Raw genomic sequence first — 12,240 nt, 5'->3', positions numbered from 1 at the left:
GAGTTTTTCGCGGGAAAATCTTACAGTGTGCATCTTTACTACTGCCAAGGACATTCAATTTACGTTCTTGCTAAATTACATATGAAGAACACATTATAATATAAACCAGATCCATCGTCCATTTTCTTATTTCTGCTTTAATTTAACGTTTGTAAGACCCTTGTAATATCGTCCTATTGGTCATTCAATATTATACAATATTATTCTTTTCGACGTATTGTACACTCTTACAAAATATTTCATCATTCGCCTCTCTCTATTTATCTGGTCTTTCAAATTAATCTCTCCTTGCAAAGATAGAAAATATCCAGATCTACCCAAAATATCGTTCACGACAAGTATCACAACTCAGTTTAACTGGTTTGAGCATGGGAAATTTAGTTTAAAGGTTTCCGTACCTATTAAACTGATTGAATTCAGCGAGAGTCCCCGCGGAGTAAGGTCAGTCTACGTAGTCCGTTTTCGCCGATGGTTTCAATGGGAATTAACTTTTACTGACATCACTGGGCAAGGGAGGTACGTAGTGGTCAGTCAGGCTCGTAGGCTTGGGGGGGGGGGGGTAGGGAGTTTTAAAGAATCATCCTTTTTTGCTGAAAAAGATCCGTTTGATACAATGATATAGATTCTATGCTATTTCTCAAGCTGGGTCAAAAGGCTGAATTAAAAGGTTCGCTTTTTTATATTTTCTAAAAAGAACACCCTTTGAAATTACATACACTGTGGATACCTACATCTTTTGCCTATACAATATTTCATATAAAATACCTGTGTTCATACAGATAGACTTAGAATAAAGCTTCTATTTATGTTTTGAATTCCCACCGAGTAATAGTGCACTTAATCCTCTAAAAGATTTTTAAAAGTTTTTATCCAACTGCCACATCTTTTTAATAGCAAAACGTAATATTTAATCGATGACTTTTGATTCTTTGAAATGCCTGTTTTAATTCATCTCAATATTAAACCTGAGATGCCAATAGGGCTATAATTTCTGTTTCATATATATTTTATGATATAAGTACTGTAAAATGGCTGAATAAGCTTTTATCAATTATTCCGTTTTATCCTTGAATTACACGTATAGGCCTAATGAATCTCACCCAATAAATTCGTTTTAGCAGCTCGTTAATTACCTCCCATGTAATAAAAGTGATATTCTGTTTTAGAAATACATTAGAAATAGATTTAATCTCTGAAAACTACAACACATCTACATTTTCAAGAATTAATTTTCCAACGAGGAAAACAATTGTCTGGTAAGCAGTAGGCCTATCGTCTCTTTTGGTTAAGATTTCGTTGATTATCTGTATCAAATTCACGTTAATTGGTATCATACTGCGTTTCAGATTATCACCTAAATGTTCACATCTGTCGTCAGCATATTGTCGGTATTTCTTCCCTTTAACACTAGTAAAATGACACTTTGATAATATGATATCCTTGTAGGGTTAAATTGTTATATGAAGACTTTTCAGGTGGCGGCAAATATACCCATTTAATCGACCGCGATTCCCATTGACAATATGCTTGACATCCCGGACTAACCGCTAACAACAAGCGACGATGAGTATTTACAAGCTAATCACTTAATCAAACAATTCGTCGCAAATTACAAGAAAGAATCACCTTAAGTAAATAAAGTAAGCGAAGCCAAAGGCGCGAGATGAGCTTTGTCGATTTCAAGGCAGTGCGCATGCGCTAGCAGGTGCGTGTTTAGATGTTGACAAGACAGTGTGAGGGAGGTTCGCAAGTCTTGGGTACATGTCCCCTCTTCAACCGCAGCAACTACTGACCGAAAATGCGTTCCAAGGGCAAGGCGAGGAAGCTCACGCAAAGTAAGTGTCTAAACTCTACCCAGATCGTCCCGCAGCGTGATTGTTTACTAAGAAAGCATCGCGGAAATCAGAGTTATAAAAAGTTACACAGACTGTCACTTACAAGTGAAAGATGGCATCACGACCGGCTTCACAGCAGCCGTTGGCTTTTTCTCGTATCGACTTATTGGGTTTTCTTACGTGACCTTTTTCGTATGACCTCATAGACTTAACATACAGAAGTACACTCGGTTATTAGTTTAAATATTATCTAGAGCGGGTAATGGGAAAGTTTGTAAACTTTGTGAGCGTTTGATGCCCCATCTCTGAAAGACTGAAGGCTCTTGTAGGCACCAGAGGCAAAAGCCAAGCAAGTGGTTGTGTTGCCCTAGTTCGGAAGCGATCAGATTTCTCGTCTACGTGTAATTATATTAAAAGAGCTGCCTGACTTGTGTTTTAGCCATTAGTTGCTCTCACGGAACGACTCGGAAAAACATTTGTTGATTCGGTATAAATCTAGCTAAATGTAGCCTTTGACGCGACGTGCTCGCGCTCCCCCTTTTAATGGGAGGGGGAAGCAGGCGGAAAAATATATTGTTGTTTAATAGTTATGAAAAATGTTAATTACAATTATTATTTTTAGGTAATTAGTAATTTATTACACAAAATGCCAACCTTTTCTCCTACTTTTTATATGCAAGTGGTTGCAGTTGATCATTGATTTGTTTAATCAAAGCATAATAAGACAGGAAGACTTATTTCACATAATAAAGTTATGACATATAAATGTTGCAAAACAATTACAGTCATATTTGTGATTGTTTTTTCTTGCTTTCATAAACTGTTGCTGCTGTGTATGAGCTCCTTGGCTTCTTAAAATACAAAGTATTTATTCAGAGCTCTTGCAAAGATAACTATTTTAGGGCTGATTAAAGTCTAATCCAAGAAGCAATTTTTATGAAAATACAAAATATCCAATAGTTAAAATTAACTTGCAACATATATATATACACTGAATTGATTGATTTTTACATTGGATCTTGTTCTTCTAAAACAAAAAACAGTATATTTATTTATAATTGAGTAAAGGATATATGATGAAAGCAAGAAAATAAAATAGATAAAAAATCACACTTTATACTTCCTAATTCCTAAACAAAAAAACCTAATTGGAAAGTGCCTTAATTTTGCTGCGTATCATTTTCACGGAGTGTCACTTAACTCGGAGAAAACTCAGAGGTGCAGAACAAGTGGGAGGAAACCACCCAATCTTTCATAACACTGAAATCCTGTTATTCCTTTGGAGACCAGAACCCATGAAATGAGATAATTCCCAGGCTTTTTGTTAAGGGAGAGGTGCTGCTTTGTGTAAATGCTCAATTGTCTAATTTGTACATTTCAAATAATTTGTAGATCTCAGAGTCATTTGTCCATTAGCAACATGTCATATAGGAGGGACCTGGTTAGCCTTCAGGGTAACACATAATTTATAAGGGTATTTGTATTGAGTACATACAATGGAGAAGTTATAGTGCATGTATGTGTTAGTAAAGGCAGGGTTGGTGGCATGCCTTTAGATGATCTATAGATTAAATGCATTCTGATCAAGAGTGAAAAAAAATCAGCCTAGTACTTTAAGATTAGGCACTTGATTTTGTAGTCTTAGGAAGTGTGATTTGGACAGTGACTGGGACTAAAGAACCATAAGAGGGCTGTGGGAAATTTTTTAATAACGGGATTCTAGTCCACAAACTGTTGTCATCCATTTTATTGCTGAAGTGAGTGTGCCATTTTGTTAAAACATTTTGTAACGAACTGGCAATAATTTTTGATGAAATTAGCTTTTTTGGGGGGGGGGGGGGGGGGGGGGGGGGGGGGGGGGGGGGAGGGAGGGGGAGGGGGGGGAGGGGGAATATATTTTCACAAACTCATTGGTTGCTGGTCCCCATCACCCAAATGGTCAATCAGCAAAGTGATGCAGTTTAAAATATCTGATCCCTGCTGTCCTTGCATGGGCCTGGCTCGCTTTCTCTTCTCTCCCTAATCCTCCCATTGTCCGGAGACTCTCGTTGTCAAACATGCCAACGAAATGGATGGAGTCCCTGTGTACACAACTGAAATGGACATTCTGAAATTTACACAGCGAGGATGATGTAAAATCTGGACGGACTTATTCAAATACTCGTCTCTTCTCTTCAAGTAATCTCCAATATGCATTAGAGTATGTGTCGACTGTAATCCCATTTCTTTCTCAGAAGAACATGGGGCATTGTTATATGTGGCCATGTAGCCCCATCATTAGGCCTGTAGACAGCAATTTCAAAGGGGGAGGGTTTTTTTTTCTAAAAAAGTGGATCTTTTATAATGAAAACCTTTGTTTACCTAGATTATTTTTTTTACCCAGAGCCAATCTTTTTCCAGCAAAATGGGCTGTTTTGTTTGATTCCTCTGAACCCCTCCTGGCCGATTATTGTAATGGCGTTGAAGGTTTTGGGGTGGCCACTGTTGTTATATTGTCATGATGGACATCATAAAGTTGATAGATATTGGGGTTGTAGTTTTAATACTTTCAATACTTTCCTCAGGGATTATTTTCTTGTACAGAACATTCTAATGTATATAATGTTTTGAGGACTTGAGTAGATTTATTATTGATATTAGTGTTGGTAAATAAAGTTAGTATTTTTATCTAAGATTTGCATTTTCTTTAGTTTCTGGGGAGATGAATGGTTTATCTTAAATTATTTATTTATAAGGATCCTTCTAAATATGTGATATGTCTGGTAAGTGTGCCATCCACTTGTAATTTTTTTTAATGATGTGCATAATAATGTGCCTTATAGATTAAAATGTATTGATCCCAAAGAAAAAAATAGCCACCCTGAAAAAAACTGAAATGAGATGTTTAAAACAACACTATTGAAAAAATGTAAAATCTTAAGTTGTACCAGTCCACCGAAATATGTGGAAACCCTCAGCAATAAAGGTGAAAAAAAATAACATTTTAATCAGAATGTCCATATATATCTCTCTTTTTCTATCTTGGTGCTTCATTATCCTTTCAAAACACCCGGCAGCATTTCCCAGGTGATATAATGCATAGATGGGATGAAGTGGGTCCAAGTGGCACAAAAAGGCTGTCAGCCTATCTCTCCTCTCCCTCCTGGGGTACACTGTAGCGATGTGTAAACTTGTGTCTAATGGCTGTGACAATAGTCGGGATAGCTTAGGAGGTACTCTCTCTCCAAGCATTGTTTCCTTAAGCCCTTCTGCACACAGTATGTCATCATCAAACATGCAAGGTAGAGAGATAATTAAGAAGGGGATGATCCTTCAACCACAAAGAGATTCTATGCCTAAAAGCCCTTTAAGTGAGCGTCCATTTTTCTCCTAAAATGCCCAACGGGTTTTCTGTCAAAGGTGGCCTCCTTCAGGGGATAAAGTTGTGTTTATTTATGGAAATGCTGGAAGCTGGTTTCTTTTAGGATGCCACCACTGAGAGAGTTGAACAGTTCTTTTTATTTGGATGAACTCTTTATGTCACAGTCCTTGTTGCTTGTCTTATTATTTCAGAGACAGTTTGTCATCGAAAAGAGATTCTCGGTGATATAGTCAATGAATCTGGTAAATACATGAATTCAGGTGAAATATTGGACTTCTAGGTGCTTTATTTATGGAAATGCTGGAAGCTGGTTTCTTTTAGGATGCCACCACTGAGAGAGTTGAACAGTTCTTTTTATTTGGATGAACTCTTTATGTCACAGTCCTTGTTGCTTGTCTTATTATTTCAGAGACAGTTTGTCATCGAAAAGAGATTCTCGGTGATATAGTCAATGAATCTGGTAAATACATGAATTCAGGTGAAATATTGGACTTCTAGGTGCTTTATTGTCTGTTAAAGCTCTACATATACTGTTCATTTTAGTATTTTTTTGTACAGAAAATTGATAATTTTGGATGCTATTGATGGTAATTATTATTTTATAGAAATGTGTAGTTAATCTCAGTTAAGAACCATGCTAACGAGGCTGTAGGCATGTGTGAAAATCCGTCATCCTGTAACCATTTCAATGTGGGCAGTTGCGGTATCTATTGACATACAAAGAAGCTATCTATGACATAAAGTTCCACATGTTTTACCAGCACTTATGCTATCTATATGATGACTACTATGACTGTCTCGCCTGGATTAGATAGTGGGTATTTTATTGGCTACTATTGGTTTGAAATCCGGGTTTGAAATATAGATTAATATCAATGAGGATAAGGGAATGTCACATTAAAAGTGACAAGCTAGTTTTTTATTGGGTTTTCAGTAGATAATTTCGGTTCAAATTTAGCATACATGTAATAATTCCTGACAAGTGTTGCTAATTTACAATATCTTAAAACTCTCCTCTCTCTCTCTCATTACTAAAAAAAAAGATTGAATCCTCTGACATAGTACTAAAACCTGACCCCAAATATAATCATCACTTTTTGGAAAAAAGGTTATTATATTTGATCATGCCAGCTGCCAGCAGCCTAATACATCACCACAGCTTACCCCCCCCCCTCCCCCGAACAGAGCCCTGTGCCATGTCATCTTATTATAATAAGGTGTACCAATATCCACTAACAAGGTACCCATTTACCCCCCCCCCCCCCCCACAAAGCCCCTTGCCATATCATCACCTTATATGTGTACCAACAATTGCTTATCTCTTAGATGAGTGGCGTTATCTGACAATGTGTTTACACACAGATTCGTCCTGTCTGCCTGATGTGCCATCAAAGCCACTTTCGGAGGTATTTTTGTGACAGCCAAGATGGAGATGTTTGGGCTGTGGTCAGACCAGAATCTGCATAAGGAGGTTTTAGCTGCTTTCAGACTTTTTCTACTGTGTGTTTGGCCATTTTTTTTTTTTTAGATGACTGGTTCTGCATGCTTTTGATAAATTCATTGTTCAGCTTTTCTTAAATGAATGAATGAGTAAAAATATGGCTATTACATGCAATCCAATTACAATTTTTCCCTTTAAAAAAGCAAAAAAAAAAATGTATGTTTTCGAAGGAAATAACATGTTTTTATTGACAACAGATTCCAATCAGTTTCTGTTGAGAGTTTTAGAAATAAAAATTGATGGTTATCCCAATTTTGACTAAAAAAGTGAAAGATATGTAGGGGCTTAGGAAGGGTGTGGTTGCTTGGAGGTTTTGGACATATCTGATTTTCCACCACTTTGTAGATATTAGGAGAACACCATTTTCTAAATGTTACTGTACTTCAGAAGTGGCTTCTTTATTTTTGGCCTGTATCTCTTAATGCTGTATTCGTGTCTAACAGGAGTATAATGTTAGGTGAAGATGGAGACAGAGCACTTATTTTGGTTGGAAGGGATTAAGAGATTTTTAATGTTGTTAGATTATGGATTATATTCTTTAATTTATTAGCAAGTGGGGGAGTGAGTAGATTGGGGGGGGGGGGCTTATGGTTGCCTCATGCTACACCTTCGAGATAAACATCTTTAAAAAAAAAAGAGATTTATTTATAATTTAGTACACAATTGAAACCCAGAAAAATTAATGGTGAAGCACAGCAAACCATATCAATAAAATGATACTGATTTTAAAATCCTAGTGTCTTAAATGGCGCAACAAGAGTTCAATAAAATTGTCTGTATTGGTCATTTGTAGTATAAGCACACCTGTAAAGTTTACCTATAAATGATGGCTGTAATTGTGCTTTACATCAGTGATTCCATTTCCTATGAACTCTCAGCACTTAATGTATACATTAATGGACCAGATAAATTGTATATTGAATTTTGTGTAGGATGGGTGGGTCTTGTAACATTTATCAATAAATATGAATGGAGTATGGGGAGACAAGATACAAGTCGTTATTTACTCAGTAAACTTGTTTTCTGAGCAAAGCCATCCACTTCCTGAGTTCTCCGTTCAGATGATAAAGTGCATAATTGATCTTCAGTTGTTACAACATTGCTCGGCAAGTCAACATCACAAATGCTGGGAGGGGGGTAGCATCTATTCAATTTTGACTTCACAGGTGGATGCACCCATGGTCTAAGCAATCGCTCATGCAAAGGGCTTTTGCTTGGCCGGCTACGCATCATTGTCTGCCTAATATCGGTATCTGCACTCACAGTTTTCGCACATGAAATAAAAGATAACATGTGCGTTTGTAAAAGCCCTTCACGCCTGAGGGCTTACCGCTTGCTTTTTAACACCTTTTCTGGCAGTAAAAGGGGCAATGAAAGAACGGGGTTAGGTGTGAAATTTATTGTATTCCAAACAAGTGATAACACAAACAGTAGATAGATTACACAAATGTTTAGTCATTCATTCACGGCAGTATGTGCGTGACATGCTCGTATTGTGCCGCATTCAGCGAACAGAGTCTCCAGACAGATCACCGACCAACAAAGAAGTAATCTTACCCTCCTGGACCCTTATTAACCAAACCATGGATGGACGGTTGGGTCTTTCCATCCGAACAGGCAGATTTTTACACGATCTCAGGCTCAGGCCATTTAAATAGATTGTTTATATTTTGCACACTTGAATGAAACCATTGATTGGGATTGCTGAATTGTGATTGGATATATCATTACTCATAGATCTTAATAGGCTTGGAGGGACCCAATGTGCTTTTCTGATTATGGTAAAATGAGATGGGATGTCTTTGAAAAGATTATTTATTCTGACAACTTTGACTGTTACCTTTTATAAATTACAATGCCTGGAGAACCCTGGTCCTTCGTCAGACCTCAGTAATCTACTTTCATTCAGTCAGACCTCTTTCTCTCCTCTGCCTCAGACAAATTGAAAATCTTGCTGATCTGGAGATTCCAAATTCAATTTTCTAACAGTACTAAATTATCAGCAGGTATTATGATTTGTTTGTTCTTATGATGATCAGTAAACAAATGTTTGGTGGCACTTTTGTTGGGGTTAACAGCACCTGATGGGTTGAGGAGCATGTCTGATTCCTCCATGAAAAGTCTGCCAATTATTGCGGTGGCTTCGTTACAATCACCTGTTGCACACTGTTGATTCTAAAAACACCGCTGATACAGCGTTCAATAGTATGAAATGGAATGGCGTAACAAGGAAAATTGAATAACTGTGACGACCCTTAATAGTAGGTAATCCGCTTTCTTTTGGGATCAATACGACATTGTTGGACCCCGTCAGAGTTCAGGAGAGCCAGTAAAATTTCAAACAATGGGGTCATGGAAGGCTGAAGGTTTCCTTTGAATGTATCGTCTGTAACTGTATGTAATATTTAGTCTTCAGAATCTTCAGGTGTTTTCCCTGAAGGATACAGTTCTTATACTACATCAAACAGGGAGGCAAAGTATTTTCATTGAAGAAAGAAGTTTTTATGAATTATGCCCAGTATTTAGCAGTAAATTTTTTTGGGATGTGTGTGTGTGTGTTTGTGATTATATACTATTTGTATTTACCTTTACGAAAAATCATGAAGAATTAAGATATGAAGAAAAGAAAAGTGATTTTTTTGAGCTGCCAAGAAAGATATCAAAAGGTCCCCTTTTTTTCTAAAAAAAAAAAAAAGAAAAAAACAGCAATCAATTTCAGAATATCCTTTATAGTTACTACCAAGTGACAGTCATACTAAAGTCTACATGTTTATGTTAAAAAAGTAAAAAACAAATATGAAAAAAGAAAGTTGACTGAAGAAAATTCAAGCAATTTATTTCTAATTCTGCCTGAAATCCACCTTAGTTAAAGAGGATAAGCAGACAAGATATTAAACAGCAAGATGATGTCTGCAGTTTCCAGTTAAAATATCTGATAACATACATTGGCCATTTCTGTTGCCTTAAATAAAGAAAACAAAAGGCTTCCTCAGGAAAACAAGGCAATTAATTTGCGGTTATTCTTCCCTAAAATCTGGCAACTTGACATAATGCAACAGACAGTCGTGAGACGTCAGGTTAAATGATTTGATAACACACTGTCTCTGGTTTATTGTCTGTGTAAATACAAGAGCGAAAATTTCATTTGAAAAATTACACTATCGATTAGAGATAATTTTGCTTAAAGAACAAAATGCGGGGAGTTGTCTGCTTGTACAGTTTAACTTTCTCATCTAAGGACACAGTGGATGTATTCTAAGAAAACAAGTTGGGTTTAAATTGGAAACCCTATTCTGGAAACGATGCGCAAAGTTTCTTTCCGTCTATGAGATAGCCGTGTCATTGTTTAGAATTCCCATAGTTGTCACAATGTTCCTCCACCTGGGAGGTGGATGTTTTTTGGTCTCAGTGTTCGGAACTTAATCGCCCTGTTGATTTAGTATTGTTTTGAGGTTACAGAATAGCATAGCCGCGGGCGAGAATCTTGTGAAGATCTCGAAGATCCTTTATTGATTTAGACATTGGTAGCTCGCTTCCGAATGGAGGTATGAATAGGGCAGACCGGGCGCACATACCCCAATGGAACCCAGGCCCTGATGAAGATAAAATTAAAAGTAAATGTTTTCTTTGCTGACTTGCACAGAATGGGGGACAATTGTTGGTATTTTGTGAGAAAGTGAAAACTTTGCGCCCCGTGGGCTTCAGAGGGCATGTGCATTCACGGGTATGATCAGACGAGTGTTGTCTGGTCCTCTTTGTCTCCGTGTCACTTCACAAACATGATTCTACACAGAATATGTCTTCCGGCGATATAGCACAGAGGCACGGCATGCTTTATTAAACATATTCAGTCCCACATTAAATTAATCTAGACAGCATTGGAGTACTACGTGTGCGCTCACGCGGAAGAAACTTACACACGACTGCAAGACAAGTGTATGGAAAATACCTGAGGGTGTAGTCTTTTTCGTATTTTTTCTGCCAACTTCTTTTCGTTCTTGGGATTTTCATGTTTTTATTTTAACAAAGGAGGGATAACTGTATTATCTTTGACATGGCAACTGTTATCTTTGTTGTGGAGACAATTAATAGCAGGTGATAATGGCTTAGAAATGAGATGAATTTGTCAGGGCAGCTCACGGATGAGCACCCATGAAAGAAAGAATAGGGTCTCAGAAAGATGGAACCAAGCCCCCGTGACATGCTCCTATCCAGTAGTTACACAAGCATGAAATAATGAACCGTGTTGCAAATTGGCCCTCGCGGTGCTCTCTCTCTCTATAGATCAAGATGGTCCCATTGACGCAAGCATCGTGCTTTCTCATTTCCCCTCGCACCTGCACGTCGTGATTGTTTATGTTAGGAACCAGAAACTGTCTAAGATCAAAGAAAAGTGTGTAGGGTTAGAGCAGGGGATTGTCTGACGTCGGTCAAAGGGTGAAACGGTTTTATTCACGGTCAAGATCACTTGATTTGTAACAGTATTATTGCTGTATCAGTATGTTTGGAGACCTTAAGCACTCCTTGGTGTTTTGTTCATTGCAGAACAATAAAGTTTGGAGTTGTAGCACTGACGCAGGAGTGAATGCGTAACGGGTGTAAATGTGTGAGGGGGGGGGCATTATATAAGGTGGTCATTTTCTCTGAAGGATGTCTTTTAAGTACAATTAATATGTTATAAGCTACTTACCCAAAATATATATATACAGTATGCATATACAAAATTTGCAATATTCTGGATCTGAAAATTTCGTGATGTTGAAATTTAAAGGTTTGATTTGAATGAATGAAACATGGAGTGAAAAAATCATTTCTCGTTGTTGAATTATTTCATAAAAGTTGTAAAATCTCAAAATTTAATGCTCCAATAATATAAATTAGCACCAATAATCCTGATTGCCACGTTTGGTTCATTAAGAAGTATAACTTTTGTAATTATACATTAAATATTGATTTGCATGTCAGGTGAGAAATAATGCAGTGCAATCAAGCAAATAGGTGTCACATTACTGAAAGTCATAACTAAATTTTAAGGAATTATATCCATTTTGGTATTGATATTTATTTAATGAAGCACAGTTATTGAGAAAGCTTTGATGATTTGAAACAAAAAAAAAAAAAAAAGAAAAAAAGAAAGAAAAATACTATAACCAGATATCATTCTGGTGAGTCCTTGATGTCATGTCATAAATTAGTATAATTTTATTTATTTTTTTTATCATTAACAGAACAAATTTTGTAAAAAAAAACAACCTGAATAAACTAAGGGCTGATTATTATGAAAAATGTATACAAAAACCTTAAAAAGAAAAACAAACGTACCTTAACATTAAATGCTCAAATTTGGAAAAAAAATAATGCAAATTGGAACTGGACCGACAATATGTCAGGAGAAGAACACATTTATTTCAAATAAAATCTGCTGTATGGAGAAAGTTTAAAAAAAAAGGGAGAAAAAGATGAAACTAGACTGAACTGTCAGTGTCAGACCTCTGGAACATGTATCTTTAATGGACGGAAATTGTTTCAGAGAGCATGCTTTT

At 36.7% G+C, this 12,240-nt stretch overlaps 1 protein-coding gene across 1 annotated transcript in view; it reads left to right on the top strand.

Moving 5' to 3' along the window:
* Positions 1-1,647: 1,647 nt before the first annotated feature.
* The window catches only part of LOC106161219 (histone-lysine N-methyltransferase MECOM), a 94,645-nt gene continuing 84,052 nt past the window's right edge, over positions 1,648-12,240 (top strand). The window contains exon 1 of the mRNA XM_013538102.2: positions 1,648-1,835. Within this exon, the coding sequence (XP_013393556.1) occupies positions 1,799-1,835 (37 nt within the window). The 5' untranslated portion in view covers positions 1,648-1,798. The remainder of the gene's footprint in view (positions 1,836-12,240) is intronic.

The sequence above is a fragment of the Lingula anatina genome, chromosome 9 (assembly GCF_051362555.1).
Source record: "Lingula anatina isolate TDL-2025a chromosome 9, LinAna3.0, whole genome shotgun sequence".
Lineage (NCBI taxonomy): Eukaryota > Metazoa > Brachiopoda > Lingulata > Lingulida > Lingulidae > Lingula > Lingula anatina.
Note: the sequence above shows the minus strand (reverse complement) of the source record. Positions and strands in the feature narration are given on the sequence as shown.